Source organism: Parasteatoda tepidariorum, chromosome X1, assembly GCF_043381705.1.
Source record: "Parasteatoda tepidariorum isolate YZ-2023 chromosome X1, CAS_Ptep_4.0, whole genome shotgun sequence".
Classification (NCBI taxonomy): Eukaryota; Metazoa; Arthropoda; class Arachnida; order Araneae; family Theridiidae; genus Parasteatoda; species Parasteatoda tepidariorum.
In genome coordinates this window covers 52426605-52447918 of record NC_092214.1, presented here as the reverse complement: position 1 = coordinate 52447918, position 21314 = coordinate 52426605, and the positions used below count along the sequence as shown (strand labels likewise).

Genomic DNA, 21314 nt, shown 5'->3' with positions numbered 1-21314 from the left:
TTCGGTACACTGTTACCATATAAATGGAAAATTCCTACATGAATGGTATAAATATTATAAATCATAGCTTTAACATATTATGTTTTAACATATTATTTATTAACATATTATTAGGATTATGCTTTTTTTATTAGAAATGTCATTACCATACAGTACATTAATTTTACCAGAATCCTTTTTTCCCTGCACTTTTAACAAGTATTTATAATTATTTTTTAAATAAAAATTATAATCATGATCTACTTATGAATACAAAATTTACAATAAGTGAATATAAATTAAAAGTTTTAGTTCAATGAGCTTTGAATTTTTAGGACGGACTCATTCCAGTCCCCTTTTAATATCTGAGTATCATCGTTTTTTTCATGGAACTGATTATAATACTAAGGTGCGTTTTCAAAATGTTAACCACACCGAATTATTTCTCTAAATTACCTCAAATGAGATGATCAGCTGAAAATTATTGATCGCGGACTGATAGTATACATGCAAATTATATGTTACACATGATTACTAACAAACAAATGCGATTGGACTGCTATGCAAATCAAAATTTGAATATCAGGTGTAACGAAATGATGACCTCACTAAGAAAATCTTATGACAATCTGCTAAGAATCGCTTGTAGATTGACTTTTTTGTTGAAAATATGTTCTGAATGACTTTAAATTACTTTTTGGAAAATTCTGAGTGGTTAAACGTTTGAATTCAGCTTTAAAAAGAATATTTAATAAGATGAGTTGGGGAAAAACTCATACTGAGCATGAAAAAGGCTTACAAAAATAACAGCTTCTCAAACCGAGTGATAGCAGAGAATGATCTCCACGTGCGATAAATAATTTTTTGAAACTGGAAATCAATATGGCTCTAAAAAATTATCAGTTAGATCAAAGTCGTTGCCTATAAGACAAAGAAGAAGCATTATTAGGATGCTTAACTGGGGCGAAGTAAGTTTGGGAGAGCTCTCACGTAACTCTGACATTAATGTGTACAGTCAACTTTGTCCAGAATTGTTAAAAGATGTGGAAACATAAAGTACGAAAAAAGTAAATTTCAACCTCGAATGACAGAAACTCACAGAGCTGTCTGGCTAGCCAGGGGAAAAGAACATTCGAACTTAGGTGATAAGTGGAGAACAGTAGTGTTTTGCCACGAAAAAAAAAATTTAGATGAACCTGCCAATTACAGTTACTACTCGCATGACTTACGTAAGGAAGAACAAATTTTCTAAAAAAAAAGCAAGGTGGTGGGTCTTTAATGGTGAGTGGAGATTTTGGATACAATGATGAAGTAAACCTTTCCTTTCCATCAGGGTGTATGAAGGCACGCTTTAAATGTATTTTTTACCCTTTGGAGAAACAATGGGGGGACTATTTTGGATTCTCCAACAAGATAATGCTTCGATTCATGTTGCTAAATCAACTGGGGTGAACATTAGTGATTGGCCGGCTGATTTTCTTCACTTAAACCCTATGGAGAAAATTATAGGGAATTCGCACCAGGGTTGTTTATGCAAACCGCAAACTATATAACACACGGGATTTGAAAGCAGCCATTATTTCTGTATTGGAAGCTATTGACTCTTCGATGTTAGAGAATCTTGTAGATGGAATGCCTCATCGAGTATTTGTAATTGAAGTCAAAGAAGGAACATTAGTTGGATATTAACTGAGCCGAGGTAATCTTTTTGCTACACGGGAAAAGTACGTTTTTGCTGTTTTTCTAATTATTATTACATGCATTACATCTAAAATTTCTTGTATTTTATGTGCTTTTCACAATACAATTATTGTAAATTAATTGCATTTCTTAGCATCACATATAATTAAATAAAACAAAAAATCGAGGTGAGGTCAGCATTTTGCAACGCATCTTTGATACAATTAAATGTAGTTTGTAAGATATTTAAAAATATTTCTGATATAAATTTGTTTCATATGTTTCATGGGTATTAACAAAACATATTTATGGCTTCAATAAGCAATTGAATTTATTTGACGTTACGGATACTAAACAATGAAGATAAATTTTTGAAAACAAAGGAAATGATAAGAAAAAACATCTATCAACGTTAAGTACAAAAATTTGATCTACGAAAAAAAAAAGCTTTAAAATTTTGACTAGTCACTCATTTAAAAGTTTTTGAAACGAAGCACTTACACTCCCTTGTCAAAGTTAACAAAAACACCACTAGAGATTTTTCCCAAACCTGAAACATATTGCGCTTCAAAGACAATCTCTAAAAATTTTAATTCTTTTCTTTAAAAACGAAGGAGGGTATAAATATTTCTAGAAAGTAAGGAATAGATGTTATGTCAGAAGTCTTTTTGAAGATTACGTTTCTTAATCTGGTTTATATCTTACCCATCTCTATACTTCTTCATTGCATTTCTGGTATGAAAGCTCTGTCCAAAAGAGATGGATCATCCAAAGAAACCATCTTGTTTCTCTTCACCAATCTCTTTATATCTTTTTCCTCGTCCCTGACTTCTTTTAGTATCTATGAAAGCTTTTATCTCATGTGACATTATTTTAGGTCCATGTCTTTTTCCTAATTCTTCGGACATAACTGACTTCTGGATTACGTAGGGGCTCTCTTTTTATTTCCTCTTACATTCTGTTGTTGATTTTCTGCCAAATTTGGTATTTTAGGGTACCTTTTGTTCTTCTTTTATTTGTCTCTGTGGTTACGCCCCTTCTGTTAGCACTTTCCTTCCATTCTTTATTTTCAGCGCACTCTAATGTTTTGTTTTGCTATGTCGAGTGTTTCCTCTTCTGGCTTCGCTTTATTTTGTTTGGGTGTATGTGTTCAGATTCCAGGTTTTGTTTTTCTTTTGATAGAAAGGCTTTTGAAAAGTTTTTCAATGGATTTGGGCGATTAAGAAGGCATTTTGTGGCTGGTGGATCATGGACGATGAAACTTTCTTTCTCGCACTCGTGACAAGAGTTAAAAGGTTTGAAAACGTTCCCTTTTTTACAACTGGGTACATATTTGACATTATTTCTTCTCACCAAAAATATAAAGTATTAAATTTTAATTCTCATAAATATTCTTTAAAACTCACACTTTTGTGTAGGTACTAAAATCTTAAAAATAAGATATTTATATTCTATGAAGTGTGGATGCAAGTTATCCATCTACAGAAACTATAAATGCGTTCGATTGAAAAACACTCATTTTAATTTAATGTTAGAAATGTTAATCTTGATAAATAATATTTGTGACATTAATATGTAGTATAAATGAAGATGAGAATTAAAAAAAGTGTCAATAATGAAATAAAAGAGTAAATTAAATAACTAGAGATGAATGGAACTGATAAGAGTACGAATTATAAAATAATACTTATGACACTGAAATGCATTTTAAATGATGAAGTTATTATTATAAAAGAATTTTAAATGATGAAGTAGAAAAAATGCTTCTATAGTAATAAACAACAGGCGGTTAAACTCTCTAAAATATGCTGTTAAGAATAGTATATACTAGATCTTAAGATACTTCCATAAGAATTAATCTGAGTATTATACAAAAAGTACTAATAATTATAAACAAATTTGGCCTTTCTATTCTTTTTATTTTTGTTATATGCAAAAAAACGTATCTTTTATCATTAAATTTTGAATAAAGTGAATACTGACAGCGAAATTTTTTTTTTTAACTACAGTATAAAAATCGAGGTATAATACCTCTCCAAATTTGATGTTGAAAGCTCCAAAAGTTGTGCACATGAATACTTTATTTCAAATGATCACCAAAAATAACGTGTTTATATACACTTTAAAAATTGTATTTAAATCTAAACGCCAATAATGCTGAATGATAGATATTGTTTATTATAGTTAAAGATTTACTTCATGCTTAAAATCGGGATAGGCTTTATTTTCTGCTAAATTGTGCCATCGAGTAAAACCAGGACTTTATTGGGCATGATCGGGTAACTACATTTCACAATATTCGAAGCCAAAATTCTGGGAAGGTTAGATATAGTGTCCCATCTATAATCGTTGGCATATGAACCCTGCAGCGTTAAAGAAGAATGTCATTTAAGTTTTATTTGCCTGATCTTAATTCCTGATAAGTTCCAAATCTCCTCCTTAGATTCTTAATATGATTTTTAATGTAAGAAGGTCATAATATAAATTTGCTGCTGTAAATATAAATTTCAGCAAGAAAAAGGTATTTCTTTCGTTATTATTGAACTGACCTGGTCAGATTAAACTGAGTATTACCATACTTCCAAAAATAATTACACTACCTTCCGAAACAGAGTTTTTTTAATAAAAATTTTCATTTTTAGAGTCAAAGGATGATCTTATCATTACCATAAAATGTAAGAAATTGCAATCGTGGGGTTTTTTAGAAATAAAAAGGAACATTAAGAGCCCGTCTTTGTCTAGATTTCCCCATCTTTCAGAAATGAAAACCAAAGGAAAAGAAGGGCTTATGCCAATTTTTCACAAAAGTGAAGATTGGATCGCTGTTTAATAACTTTCGTTGAACAGCCGACCCAATTTTGATTGTACAGCTACCAATGTTCAGCTCCGTAGCCTTGTAAGCTTTAACCCACTCCAAAGGACAATGGAGATCCTGGGTCAAGTATTGGGGGAAAGTTTCCTCGTGGAGGACTTTTTGATTGAACTAATACTCATTTGTGCTACAAGAAGAGGAAAACCATGAAAACCTCCTATGGTTAGTCCGGTGGCAAGGGAGCTCGAACCCATAATCCGTTTACCTCTGAGGATATTTTACGTTAGCATTGTGGTCGGTGCGAGCCGGGTTCGGAAATCGTATCGACTATCCATCGCTGGAATTCAAATCCGGTTCACCTTATTGGGAGACGAGAGCGTTGTCCCCTGAGCCACCACTGTTCTGGATCGTTGTTTTGTACATCTTGAAAATTCCTAAGTCTTGACAAATTTTTAATGTGGAAAATCGGTTCACCCCTGGAATTATGACGCATTGAGGAAGGGCAGTGCAGGGGAAAAAATTATTCCTGTGCGCAAGTAGACAAGAAGAACGAAGAAGGTTATAGTGAAGAACGGAACGGTAAAACTCGTGACAACGAATTAATTGGGAAAGAATTTTTAGAAAAAATGATACTTCTTCACCTCGATTTTAAATTTTTTTTCTGAACATCAAAACTTGCAAATTTTGCTTTGGAATTTTCAAGAGATGTAAATAAATGAGCGTGAAGCCCAGTGACCAAGTAATAGTGCTTCGCGTTCCCATGCATCATATTCAATAGTATTCTTTTTATCCCCACTGAAATACTCAAATTTTCGCGTCCAAATAAACAAATTGAAATATTCCGTACTATTGTTCTCCTGCTACTATTTTTCAATCTCCATGAATACCAGACACCAGGTATTTTTGACATTTTGATCACTGGATGCAAGTGACGCAAGGTTGTACTTTTATGCTAAGAATTTGGTCTGTATTTAAATTAATTTCAAAATCTCTTTTTAAATCAATTTATTTTATATCGGGAATTAACACTCTGATTGTTTAATTCTCGAATCATATTTATTATCAACTTAGTTTCACTCGATTTATTATTTTAAAGAGTTACATCAAAAATGGTTCAAATCTAAAATGGTTAAAGGAAAAATCCTACATTTTTTCGTATTATCATTATCATTTTTGTTGACTGAAAAATACCAATTTAACAATCTATTCAAAAATTTTGTTAAAGGTGATTTCGCATTAAAGAAAAACAAGGTTTAACCGTTTTCAGTGCTTGAAGTGTTTTCCTTAGTCTAAATTAATGGATTTTGTGGAAATCATTGTAAGTTACTGTAAAATAATAATTGCTTATATTAAATAATTACCTATAACTTTTATCAAATTAATTACTTATACAATATTTAAAAGTTAAAAAATCCGCAAATTTTTCCTATTTCCATGTATTTTATAATTTTTTCAATTCAAAACTGTCAACGCAATTTTGAAAACATATTATAAACCTGTGCATAAAAGCTACTATATTCTGTTATTTAATTTAACTGAATAAATTCTAATAATCTAAAACAGCTTGACACATTTATCTTTATATACCGAAACAAAACGTTTTCTTTTCATGTAATATATTCATATTTCTCCGACTAACATTGTCATCTCAGTTTGAGCAGCCATAAATTCAATTGTCGTGAGCTATTTTCTTACACATATATAGCCATATACCCCTCTGTTTGGTTTCTCATGGATCACCAGCATAAAGGATTTCTATTACCAGAGTAAATAGTTGGTGACAGTTATGAAATAGTGATAGATGTTATCAAGTTCGGAGGATGATAAACGTAGATGAATTTACTTCGTCTCCAAACGTTTCCTTTTATTTTTAGACTACTATTTCCCCTTTTATAAGTAATTATTACCATTAATGCATATATTTAAGCCTTTAAAGAAATTTTTTTACGGTAAAAATACGATTGAGCCAGTAAAATTATATATTTTTAAACCTGAATCTTTTTCTTGTTAAGACTGGAGTTCGCTGTCAAGCTGGTTGGCTACAACAAATTTTAACGTTCTGTGAAATGGGTCAGTTATGTAATTTGTCCTGTATTTTATTAATGTAATTCAATGTATATGATTTATCTAATCTTAGTTTGAATTCTGACTTCAAGAAACTTTGTTATATCTTAGACTGTTGGAATTTTCTCGTTAAAATTATGCTAAAATAACCGGCGGCAGTCTGTTCATCCAATTAACCGTAAAGTTTACGGTAAGGAACATTTTTTACCTTTACGGTTTTAAAACCGTTACAACTTGTATGGTTAAAAAAAAACCATAAATACAAAATTATATGTTTTTTTAACCATTTACAACTAGTACGGTTTCGAAATTTTTAAAAAGACTGGACATAGCAGATAGTTCAGCAGCTTTATGGCGCTGCGATCTATGCGTGAATGAGAGTATCGTATTTTAATATCCCAAGGTCACAAATTAGGGAGTGCTGGATACTGATAACTCTTCATGTGTTTAAAGGATTAGAGGAAATTTTGTGGTGTCTACGCTGGGACTTTAAATCCCGTTCTGTCGAACATGAGATTGACAAATTAGTCCTCTTAGCCATAGTGTGTAGCCAGCTGCAAGGAACTAAGTGATTTCATTAGGTGGGGACTAGTTATTGTGATAAAATTCTGGTTGCTTGACCGTATTAGCTAAAAGTTGTAAATAACCGGTTTTTCTCGCAATTTACAGTTTGAATAATATCTTATTTGTGGTTATTTGACTGTTTTGTTTGAATATGGTAAAATAACAATTAAATAAATTGTTATTTAGCCATTTTTTTCAAGGAATTTCTAAAGTAGTACATGGATAATTGTTTTAGTCTTGTATGAATAACTGTTTCATATTACTACTCATTGGCTTAATATTATTCCTTGAGGACTCCAACCTGCCTTAGGTGCTAAATCAAGATACATATTTTTACAGTTATTTCTGTCAAAGAGAAAACCACAAAGAGGAAAACATGAAAAAAATGAAGTAAACTTACTCAGCCATAGTAATATACATGTTTGTATATTACTAAGGCTGAGAAAGGTGAATAATAAAATTGTTTTCAGATAGTTCAGTTTAATGAACAAAACCCAGCACAGTTTGCAATTTTTAGTTCAAATTTGTTATTTTTCCACAGGAAAAATCAATTTCATTTTTTATTTTGCTTTAATTATAGCTTGTAAATTTTTAGTTACTGCTGTTAGGTTTCAACAACTCTTTTAATCCCCGTGGTTTAAAACTCCTTCTTAGAGTGTTGAATCGCTTTGAATTGTAACCAGTTTAAATGCTCTTTAAAAATCATTAATGAAAATATATTGTTTATACTTAAAAAGCAGTCACTATGTATACCAATAAGGATAATAGTGTAAACAAATGACAAACATAAACTAATAAATAACAAGAATTTCAAAAATTCCTTATGTTTTATGAAAAACTGAATTATTTTTTAATCAGTTTAAACCTCCCATGTTTCCCCTTAATTTAGAAAGTTGTCTTGTTCATTAGATTATAATAGTAGTTTTTTAATGCTCTAAACGATAGTAACAACAAGTTTTTAGAGATTATAGTAATAGTAGTACTACTACTACTATTATTACTAGAATCTCGAATTAATTTTGTCAAAAGCTTTTATTTGGTATTTTTTTAAAATGATTTCCTGGTTGGCGATTTTTAAATTCTTTTGTTTAATTATTTTTTTATTTTTTTATTCTTAGTTTATTCTGAGATTGTTTTGTTTAATAATTTTGTATAATTTCATACCTTATTGTCGTATAATTCTTTACCCATTTACCTATAGTTACAAATTTCCTTTGTATAATTTCTCATTTATATTGGGTCTTATTATCCTTAAAATATATAAATAATTCACATGAAAACTAAACCATGTAATTCTGTATTGCAGTTCAGTACTAGAATAAGTTTTCTTATCATTATTGAGTTTTTAGTCTTTTAAAAATAATAAAATTGCACAATAAAATTGCCAGCAATCATAATTCATCATTGTTGGTTTTTTAATGAGTCGTTTGCGGCAGGAAACATGACAATTCTAACTTTCTTGAAGGCATTGCATGTTTGGAAATTTCTTTGACTTTTGATATTTGATAAATATATTCATATATCTTGCGATGTGCCTTTTTTCTGATTCTTATTTTGAAGTTTAAAATCTAATACTTATTGATTACTAATTTTGCTTTATTTTAATATTTAATTAATTGTTATATTGCTGTAGTTGCGCTGATTGTAATGTTTACTTTTCTAATTATTCTTGCTTTATGCATTGATATCTGTTTCTATATATAAATATTTGCTTATATATATATATAAAAGGCTTGGGGATAGTGGTGAATCATATTTTCAAATTGTTTAAAAAGTGTTTTTGAGGAAAAACACTTCAATTGCACTTAGAAGGTAATTTGTTCATGCTTAGTGTGCTACTAGAAGCACTGAAAAACTTGTAAAGTGCCTATTTGAAACGAGTAATAAGGGAACACATTGTGGTAAGAAAGTAACATTTGAACAAGCGGTACTCATCACTGTATAACTCTAATATAGTGATAAGAATATATAACTACATAACATAAATTAATTTTACTTAATAATTTATATCTAATATTAGAGTAGTTACATTTTTAACTTTGTAGCTGCTCTTGCTATTTTACTTCCAATAAATTTTAATTTATTGAATTGGCCTGAACCATTTCTCTTAATTTACTAAAACTGAACGCGTCAAACTTTCTTTAATATTTACGCATTTCTTCCTTTTATTCCATCATTTCAGTCTGGAACGTCATTAATTCAGTGTTCACGAGCGATTTTCATAGTCATGTATAGTCATGCACATCCATCCGACTTCGTGGAGAACTCTACATAAAACATTTTCTCGCCTTGAGTAAATAGCCCGAGGCAGACATAATAGAGAGATTGATGTTATAAGCTCCGGATAACGACGATCGAAGAAGGGTTTGCTGTTGTGCAAAAGCTCTCTTTTGTAGATGGAGCTTCTAGTCTTCGAATGGGGCACTTAAAATGATTCTTACTCTGTATCGAACAAGATGCTTTTGAGGGAACGGTTAATGAACGGAGCTCAGAAAGTAACTGTTACCAAGGGATAAAACATATGTTATATGATGATACAAGATAATGACTCTTTAATCCGTAAAAAGATCTTAAGATGAATATGGGGTAACAAATTTGGAATTATATATAATTGAGAAGAATTTATTTATTTTAATGGTGGTTTTTATTTCAAAGAAGATAAAAAATACGTTGGTTGTATGGATAGGGGTTTTATATAGCAATGGGCAATTTCGTTCTATATATATTGTCTCAAATGTTTGGATAAACTCTTAAATACCGTGCATGGATTTAGATTTTTCTTAATTGTTTTAGACTCAACAAAACAATTACTTCACTGAAATTTTTATGAATAAAACAAATAACATAAATTACAGCCTGTAACTATTAAGTTAAAATTTTATATTTGTTATAAGTTTTTTCTCATTTCTTTCATTATTTCACTTTTTTTCCTGATGACAAAAACTAAATTCAACGGCTTGAGTTCTCTTTTTCTATATAGTAGAAGAAGCGTGGGAGGTTTGATCATAAGGGAGACTTGGCCCATCTCGTCTCCTTTACAATTAAATATTTAATTAGCTAATGAGCACCTGATTAGCACCTGATTAGCTAATGAGCATAATATCAATCAGAATTCAACCATTACTAAAATTAACCAGAATTAGCCATTTAAAAATAAAATTAAGGAGAGATGACAAGCAATAAAATTCTTTTTCCGGAAAATTAAATTTTCTTGCTCCTAGTTTTTCTTTTCTGCAACACTTGTCTGTAACATATTTATAGAGAAGTAAAATCTTTTCTGTACTTTGATTAATATACCATAAGCCAGCATACTTCTTGTTTACTTTCTATTTAGTTGCATTTTTTATAATATGACTGATAAGAGAGGTTTGTCTCATTATATTTAGAAAAAAGTAGAATTTTTTGTGTGCTTAGCCTAATATACTATAAACCAGTATACTTCTTGTTTACTTTCTATTTAGTTGTCTTTTTTATAACATGGTTGATAAGAGACATTTGTCTCATCATCGCATTTCAAGAATTTTGACCCATATCTCTGTTAAACAAGAAATCGAAGAGCGGCACAATGTGAAAAGAAAAAAAAAATATTAAATATTAAAGCGAAGACCGAAAAGCATAAAAAAGTGCATAATACATGGAGAAAAAAGTTCTAGTAAAATTATCCTACTGTATGGTAATGACATTACTGTTAAAAAAAACATGATTATGGTAATAAAACTAAAATATACGGTATTTAAATCATTCATTTTGTAATTTTTCCTTTCATATAATAACGGTTTACTGGAAATTCTAATTTTCAAGATTATAGTTCTTATTGCCACACATTTATTTAGTATTAAATACAAAACTGAAAATTATATTTACCGAATAAATGGTTTTCATGCTATGCCATAAGGTATCATGATAAAATTTTCAAATTTTAAAGCATTCACCAATTTTTAATCTTATATTATAATATCATACTTTATTTTTAATTTTTTCGAAATCATTAGCAAAGCCCTTCCTTAAAAATTACTAAACATTTTGCTGCTCTCATAGATAACATAGATCCCATAAACAAGGTAAAATTCACATTTTTTCTCAGAGTAAATTTGTCTTCCAATAGTTTAGTTTACTGAATGAAACAAAATTAATTTAATAATTTCTCATCAGATTTGAAATTTTTCAATGGTGAATAAATATTTGATGCTTCTTTTTAGACGCAATTGTTACCTTTAACATTTAATTATTGCTGAAACCATTAATTATTGAATAAAATCGCTCGTAAAAAGCACAGTTTATAATTTAGGTAAAAAATAATATAAATAAATAAAAAAATAATACTTAGATAAGAATTAGTATCTACACATATAACAAGCATTATAAGTTATCAAATTACGCTAATGTGAAAATTTTATTATTGTTAAAAAATTAGAGAAAAATATGCTTCCAAAAAGTTGTTCAAACTTTGCAAGCTTCCTTTACTAAGTTTAAGAGACTTAAGTTGTTACTTACCAGATTCGCAGTTTGAACTGTTTATCTTTTTAAGTTGGAAGAATCCATCTTCGCAACTGCACACACCATCTGAGCAAGTGCTGTTGGGTGTGAAATTTTGGCATTGTTCTGGAGTTTTGCATGGATCCCCGAGCCTTATGCCTGCAACATTAAAGTAAATTTAAGAAAAAAAATACAGCAGTAAAAAAGCTCATAAGATAGTCAATTTCAAATGTAACTGTCCGACACTTTAATTGATAAACGCTTTGTAATGTACTGCACAAAATATACATATTTTGAGGGATTTTTCCCACACGGTTTATTGTCTTTTATTTATCTAAATCCATTGCTATTATTAAATTTCCAAAACAATTTTTGGATGTAAGAAATGCCTAAATACTCGTATTTAGTAACTGATAAAAAGCGAAACAACTCGCGTGAAAAGTAGAAGAGATTAAATATGAAATTTCTCTAAATTTAAAATACACTTTATATAAAGTTGCATTAGGCGTCACTAAAATTCTATTTTGAGATAAATATCTGGCATAGTTTTAGTAGAACTCAGAAATATAGCAAAAAAATAATCCCCGAAATTGCAACAAATTAGTAACTTGCTGACGACCTGGTAACTCATTGATATTTTTAAATTTCTCTTATATTCTAAAGCAAATTAAAAAAAAATTAAAAATATTTTATGTAAACTTGCAGTCTGAAACTTTTTAATGTCGGTAACAAAATACATTGAAAATTATTTTATAATTTTGAAAATGCTTTGAAACAAATGGTCGGTTAATGCATGCCAAGTTTTTAAAAGGGTTCTGCATATAATATGGTTTTATAATACAATATTTAACGCTGTACATTTTTAAATATATATATTCCAAGCTTTAAAATGATTTACTGTGTTTCGTTGGTACTGAAATTTCGATGTTTAGTTGACATTTTTGGGAAATTTTCTAGATGCATGTTTCTTTATTTAAATACTATCAATGGAGAATGTGAAATGTAAACAAAATTAGGTTTGATGTTGTATAAATATAAATTTAAAATAAATAAGGAGTATTAATATCATAATCAATGAAAATTAAATATAAAGTATGCATTTGATATTTCAAATCAATAATATTTTAGTAGATAATTACATGTTAGTTAATTTATAATACATTCCACTTTTTTAATTGTTATTATACTAATAATATTTTCATAAAAAATAAGACATAAATGGCGACCGTGATTGTTTATAGATAAAGATATAGATATTACGAAAACGAAGTCAAGATACCTGTTTTGGGATTAAGTCATTAATACAGCTATAATACCTCCTGTTGTATGTTGAAGATGAAGATAAATATAAAATATAAATGAGCAAAAATATTTTACTGCAGTGGGGTTTCTATATCAAATGAATAATATAAGGAAAATCTACACATTTTAATGTTAATTATAAGAGAAATTAAAAGGTATTTTCGTATTTATTATAGTGATTATTATGAATTTATGATTATAATTTTTATTATTACTTTGAAATGCACTGTTTATGAAATAATCAATAGGATATTAATGCTAGCATAAAAACTTATAAATTCTTAAATTTTATCTCTTTATTTTTACGCTTAAAGAACACGAAGCATGCAACATTTATGCTAAACAATAATAACGTTAATTAGACACTTTTTTCTAGAACATTTTTTGCAGTTCTGGAATGATAGATAAAAAGTTTCTGCACATTGAGATGTTTGATAATAATTAGATAGATAATTGATTATTTTTTCTTAAAGATTTTTGTTAACTATTAGATATGAAATGGGTTATTTTTAACTTAAAGATTTTTTTTCTAAGTGATCAAAATACTTTTAGTTCAACACCTTTTAATAAAAGAACGAAATTAAAATTTCATATGTAACAAATAAATTTTTAAAGCGTATTTATTATAAAGCTTCTTTTAGTGGTTCAAAAAACAAGTTTCAGATGTTTCGATATTTGTTAATAATTAAATACGAAAGAAAAGTTTGAAAACAAAGCATCTGAAATACTTGATTATTGTTCATTATAATTTAAAATTTTTTAAAATTTGTATAAACAATAAATATGTTAATGGCCAATATTCTACTGCCAGATCGATAATGCCAAAATATTTTACTGATGCGAATACTTCTATTTAGAAACTAGTAAAACGTTTATATATTAAAAATAAATCAGGTCTCTGGAAGTTCAAAATCGTGCTTCCGCGGAATATAAAATTCTATTTTTTAAATTAAGAACGTAAAATTTTTTTTTTTTATTTGAATATTACATCTATGAGTTTAGTTCAATCACAGGAGCAAAAATTTTCCTTGCTGTAGTCTTAAATATTTAAATTTATTTTTGAGTCTTTGGCTGTGTACTGGTTTGAAATGGTATTGACTTCTTAAAAAATGCAGATATTTTTAAACTTCAACAAAATAACTAATATTGAGAGATTTTAAAAACTGTTATATAAATGGGCATCTTATAGATACTATTACATATTGCAAAAAGTATGGGTCCTAATATTATATTATTTTTAAAATTTGTCCTGTCAAAGAACTTCAAACTTTGTTCTGCCAAAAAAGGATAAAATATTTTGATTTTAAATAAATCTCAACAAACCTGAGACCCAGTAAATGGATTTTTTTAGTAATTAAGCTTTAAAAATATGAGTGTGCTTAAATTTATATGCAAATGTAAAATTTTTATCATTAATATATTATAGCAGACAGAACGATCTGAAGTAAATCCTAATAAAACAAATGTTGTCACTTATTTCTATTTTGGAAAAAAAGTCCTCCAATAAATAATGATATTATTTTTATTGTGCTATATCATATATCATTATTTTGATGCATGTAATGTTTTAGAGTTTCACTATTTTATAAACTTTCAAAATCTATTAAGTCGATTTGAAATTTAAAAGAACTTTACCCTTTAGAAATTTTCTAAAAATGAATCTAGTTGAAGGATTTTTGTTAGTACCGAACATATAAAATGTCTTAAGATATAATGATTTCATTATCAAACGTATTACATAAAATTAATTTATAAAATACTACGTTATAGTAATTTACGTTATTAAGACATTACTTGCGATTATTAGTTCGAAAAATATTTTAATATCATTTTGAGATCTCTACACTTTCAGTTTTGATGATTCATCAATCCGTTAGCTATAGTGCGTTAATTTTAAAAATAATTTTGTCACAAAATCGCGTGATTTGTGGCGAAACGTGAACTCTGAAACATATGACGAAAATGCTTCCTCTACTATAAATCTCATCGTAGTGCATTGCGGGAGATTGTTAACTAGAATGAAGACTATACGATTGACAATAAAGTGACGAATTTAACCGACAGCTGTATGGTGGTCAAGAAGTTGGTTTCGTCCATGGAAGATACCAGGATCGAATCCTGCCTCGAGTATGGACTTGTGTACTTCTTGTGTTGCTAGGACGACATTGATGCACTTATATGGGGACCGCGATAAAATGAGTATTAGAAAAATTAGATACTTCAGGCACTACGAGTTTGTATTGGTAAAAAATATAATAACGAGATATTTCTTTAATTTTGACGAAATTATTTTCTCGACTAAGAAACGATAGTTATTTCTTCATTTTGACAAAAAATTAGCTCGGAGCATATACCAAGAAATGGTTTCGTCAGAAACGAAATAAAAATTTTCGTGATATTTGAGTAATCATTTTTTACAGTATAGAGCAGAAATTGGCTGAGAATATTTGCTGAATGGAACAAACTAAAGACTTTGTTTCGGATTTTAAGACTGAAATAAGTCATTAAGATAATAAAAAAGGTACTCATTTTATCCTTAATGCAAAGTTTTTAAACTGCAATAGAACAGTAAAAAAAAACCATTTCATTTTTCCACAAATATTTATATATTTAAGAATGTATAAATAATTCATGAACTCAATAGCTTAATGATGCATATAGTAATATTTGTTTAAACGAATTAGGGCTTTTGATTTTTTAATCTACTAGGGAAAAATATATTAAAAAAAGAAAGATTTAACGAAAATTTTGTTTCTTTCCTTAAGAAATAGTGTTTGACGAAAAACTATTTTAATGGAAAAATACTATGGAGTTTTCATAAAACATAGCACACGTTTAAGCGATAATGTTATTCTTAAATTAGGGAAATAAAATTTTAATTTCCATTTTCAATTTATTCTCAGAACTAAGTATTCCAAAATTTTGTAAATGATAGAAAATATTTTATCCTTGCTATGTTGAAAATCAGCATAAAATATTGATTGTATTGATATGTATTTAAGTATATTATAGTACTGTAAAAGATTCTATGTGCTGCTTGGCAACAGATATTATTTATCTTTAAAATAATTTTTTTTGCCAAATTTGTAACTGATTGCGTCATTATTATAACAATTAAAACAATTAATGCAATTTATTAATATTTTGTATAATAATAAATTATTCAGATGCGTAATAAATGAATAATTTTTTATGCATAACATATTTTTAGCTTAGCCTTTGAAATAAAAAAAAGAAGGTAAATTTCAAACTAAAAAAAATAATAATAATAAAAACGACGATTTAAGGGGCACGTTGGAGTATTTTTGATGTATTTGATAGCGTTAAATAATAATGCAATTAAATTGCCTAATATCTTCAATAAATCTGTCTTTGCCCCAGCATTTAACATTAAATGCGATTATAAACAATACCAGAGAATGATAACATCCGAATTCGGAGAATCTGAAATAATTACAGGAAATATACGAGTTTTATAAGTGATTTTAACTTTTCTTATTCTCTTAAAAGCTCAGAAGCCATCATTCATGTGGTATTACAAAGTTCTGCAAGAACTTTGATGAACTACTCTCAATTTAAATAGAGCATTCTAGTCTGAACAATCAAGATTTTGCGCAGTTTAATGCTTACTAAGCGAACTAAATTGCGTCTAAGCAGATTCCAACATTTTAGTGAATATTTATGACTTCCTTAAGTGCGGTTACAATTTCTCCCAAGAGAAAACAAGAAAATATGAGTAGATTTGAATTAGTGGAATTGGGAAAGCATGCTTCTCATTGTATTTGTTTTAACCATTTGCAATAAGAACAGCATTTTTACTAGTGGTTTTAAACTAACTAAATGGAAAAAAAATGATAAAACTTAAGATTTATCCTTTTATTAATTGTTTTATCCCTCTAGACCAGAGACAGCCAAACTTTTTTGACCATCGACCCTCAAAAATTTCATAATTCTCTTATCGACCTCTCTATACAAAAATGATAATAAATAAATGAAAATTCCATGTTTTTTAACATGGAATTTTCTGACAAAATCAAACAAAATATACTGACAAAATCAAACTTTTACATAAATTAATGAGAAGTATTGTATTGGATGAAGCTTGACTATATTAGTAATGCTTGATTAGAAATTTTCAGGATATTTTTGCGTCACATTTATGTTCGTCCAAGATTTACTCTTAGTAAAATTATTAAATAGTATCTTTGCTTGAAGGCCAATAAATAATTCAAGAGCTTCATCTTTGCGAATGAGTGTAGAGATTTTCAACTAGAGCAGAATGGAGCTATATATATATATATATATATANTGATTAACTATATAATTCCATTGGTATATGAGTATCAGTTACGGTTCGCGTTGGGTCAAGAAGAGAAACCAACATTGGAGAACTATTTTCTCTTTTGCGTTACTTGTTCGTTCGTTTGTTGATTTATCGTCAAGTTTACTAGTAGTAATAAATACATAATTTATAAATTCCGTAACTCATAAACGCAAAAGTGTAAGTTCGAGGTAAACTTTACGGTAGGTATAATTTCGATAATTTCATCCAATAAAAAAAAATTCTCGTGAGAAAAATTCTTTCGCTTCAAAAATTGGTTTTTGTCAAAATAACTTCAAGTAATTACCTAAATGAATTTTTTTAATCAATCTCAGTCCCAAAAATACTTTAACACAAAATTACAAGAAAAAAAATAGTCCTACAAAAAGTTCAATGCAATATGTTCGAAAATGTTTTTATGAAGCATTCGTCAAAGTATAAGATTTTATTCGAAATATAAGATTGAAATGTCATTATAGGAAATATTTTATTTTGTTTGCAAATATACTATATTTAAATACGTTAAAAGCTGACACAGAAAGGAGCAGAAAGTAAATCTATAAATACTGTAAACTTCTTCGCTGTACATCGTTTTGCGTATTAAAAAAAATTTAATTGTTCATTTTGTGAAACAAAAAGTTCAATGCAATATGTTCGAAAATGTTTTTATGAAGCATTCGTCAAAGTATAAGATTTTATTCGAAATATAAGATTGAAACGTCATTTTAGGAAATATTTTATTTTGTTTGCAAATATACTATATTTAAATACGTTAAAAGCTGACACGGAAAGGAGTAGAAAGTATATCTATAAATACTGTAAGCTTCTTTGCTGTACATCGGTTTGCGTATTAGAAAAAATTTAATTGTTCATTTTGTGATTGATCATTCATCATTTTGTATATTTCCCGGGTTCGAATTTCACTGATAGTAGCGTGACATTAAGATATTGTTTCTTATCTAACTATGAACTGGATTCCGTTAAGAGAATAAAACTTGAATTAAAATTTTTTCATCTAATTTTGTTAAGGTTTTCGTTTCAATGGATCAAAAATGTAATACAAACTAATATCTTACTTAATATTTAAAAGTATGATTTTAAATGAATAAGCACAGTATACTCTAGATCATATTACTTAAAACGATTTTGAGTGAAATATTTATGCGATGCTTTATCCCCGAAAAATGTTGTAAAAAACGACATTTACATCGTTTATTGTCTAAATAAAGGAACTTTCATACATCAGCTGTTTTGAAATTGCCGTGTTTAAATTTTTATGTTTTTATGCAGTTTGGGAGAAGTACATTGTTTTGATTATTTGCATTAAATAATTTTACATCAAATATTATTTATTCTTTTTAAATTTAATATTTTTGAAACGTTTCTCTTAAAATTTAAGTTCTTGTTAACAATATCTTTTAAAATCGTTTAAACCTTAATATTATTGCGTGCTACTTTCTGCATGCTATTAGGTGGCTGCATTTAAATAACTAATATTTTCACACAGGTATTTTCAATTCTTTCAGAGACGTGCATTATTTTAGCTTACTCAACAAAGGGTCTCACGGCACAATTCTTATTCTTGACACATCCAAGAAGACCAGTTTATTTTTCAGCTAAAACATATTTTGCGCAAGAATGTATCTTCTTTTATTTATTATTATACTTAAAATATTTGCATAATTATGTTTTTATAGCATAGTATTGCATTGAGATGAATAATTACGCTAAAAAATATTTTTATTAATTACGAAGGCCTCGAGAAACACTTTAACAATTTCTTTCACTAAACACACATTTTCTAATTAGTAAACGCGTCATCTCTCCTATTCTGGTAGGGGATTCTGGATAGGGGAATTCCTAGTTTATCCTCCTATTCTGGTCTGGAAAATGAACACATCTAGAAAGATCTTAGGTGTGCGCACCGTTAGCCAAAGCTAGTAACAGATGAAAAATCATTTAATTTTAAAATATTTATACTATTAGTATTCTACACCAAAAGAAGAAGTATGGTCAAAACTATTAGAATATAGCAAAACTAACCGTATTTTTGGCTCTATGAGAACACCAAAATTCTCGGTGATTTTTATCAAAGCACTTTACTGATGATTTTGGTAAAATTAATGAAAAAATATGGTTTTATAATATGTGATAAAATTTGATTAATGTGGCAAAATTTGATAATTTATCGTGATATCTTAGAACGTAACACAAAAACCATTTATTCGATTTAATTTTACTTTTAAGTTTTGTACTTTTTACTAAATGTGTGTTAATAAGAACTATAATTTTGAAAACTGAGATTTCCGGTAAACTGCTACCATATAAATGAAAGCAATACCAAATGAATAGCTAATATGACACCCGTAACAATCAACTTGCTTATTCAAGTACACGTTCCAGTATTGCTGTTGTACAAGTACGATGGAAAAAAATCCAGATCAAATTACGGTATGAAGTACCGGCACTTTGGATGCATTATCCGCAAAATCCTTTTTCCCCCCGTAAAATATTATACCGTAATTTTTACAGTGATATTTATTTAATTAGAATAGTTCAGTGATTTTACGGTAATTATTACTGTAAAAATTACTGTATATCAGTATTTTGTTCCGTACCATGTTCTTGTAAAAATGATTTTACGGTAAATAGTAGCGATATTCTGAGTGCCTGTACTTTTTAGCGTAATTTGATCCAGAATTTCGTACAGTGTTCCTGGAATGGCAGTGGGAGTACTATGCTCTTTCTTCCGATATTTTCCATCTCTTCCTACTTTGACTCAATTAAAAGTCTCATAGCACTAATTACTAAGATTTTTATTTTACTGCTTTAAGGCGAAATAAGTATTTTTTTAATCTGCTTTATTTAGTTTATTTTAGGAAATACAATCCACTATGAGAGTTATTTTTATTTAATTAATTTTTTATGAAGCTACTTAATTACACTAAGTATAAAAATGGAACAGATTTATCACCTTTTAGATGAGAATCTAGAATTACGATATAGTAAGTTTCAATAATTATTCAAGGTTCCTTAAAAATGGTTTACTTAAAATATATTACAAAAAATATTTCTTTAATGCTTGCTGGAAAATTATATGACTCGGAAGTTTTAAAAAAGGAAGTACTTCTGAGTTCAAATTATATATCTTTAGAGTTGCTGCACGCCTTAACATTAATGTAATTTTTCTTAAACATTTCCTTGCCATTGATATAATCATGTGATATCTTTTAGAATATTAAAGTTGATATCTATACCTTCAACGCTCTTAAAGTAATGTTAAGAAGATAAGAAAATTTATGAGAATCGTAAAATAAACCCTTTTATATTTCATATTTATTAAAATATTTTAAAATATTCATACCAAAAAGAAATAAGTACATAAAATTTGTAATAGTTACTACTTGTAATCATGTCTTTTATAGCAAGACATTCGTTATAAGTATCAGAAATACTATTTATTTAAAAACGCACACAAATTTCCTCAAAATACGAGCAAATTATATTTTATAAGAGACTTTCACCAGCAGAGTGTAATAAGAATAACTCCATTTGTTGTTATGTTCGTATTTCTTCTTTTTGTGGACATAAATATTTAATAAATTTTGTAAAACGTTTTATTTCACAATTTTTTTTGATATATGAGAATTTGTATTAGTTAACAAAAATAAATTTTTATAAATTTATTAATGTATTCAGCTTATGGATTTAAACGACTATTTTATTTTCGCAACTTGCAAATTTTCTAAAAAACAATTTTGTAGGACTCGAAGTGTTAAGCTAACAGCAAAAAGGAAAATTTGAAATATATGTTTATAGTTAAGTTATTCTTGAAAACTTACACTTTTTTTTATACACATTTAGTAATTTTCTGCAAAAACGGAATTTTACTTTTTCAGCAATAACAAATTTCTAGTAAAATATTAAACTTATAGTGCTAGATTATTAAAAAATTTTCGAAAATTACTTTTTGGAGTCACTGAAAATATTAAAAAAAGAATGTGTTTCTATAATAATTATTATTCATATTCTAATTTATTAAAATATTCATAAATATAAGCGATCTTGCAGCTATTTAATACATTCTTAAAGCTAATTTGAATATTCATAATTTAT

At 28.1% G+C, this 21314-nt stretch overlaps 1 protein-coding gene across 1 annotated transcript in view; it reads right to left on the bottom strand.

The window, feature by feature from the left end:
- LOC107443692 (uncharacterized) overlaps positions 1-21314 on the bottom strand; it is a 121916-nt gene that overhangs the window by 48529 nt on the left and 52073 nt on the right. The window contains exon 2 of the mRNA XM_016057639.3: positions 11594-11734. Coding sequence (XP_015913125.1) covers positions 11594-11734 — 141 coding nt within the window. The remainder of the gene's footprint in view (positions 1-11593; positions 11735-21314) is intronic.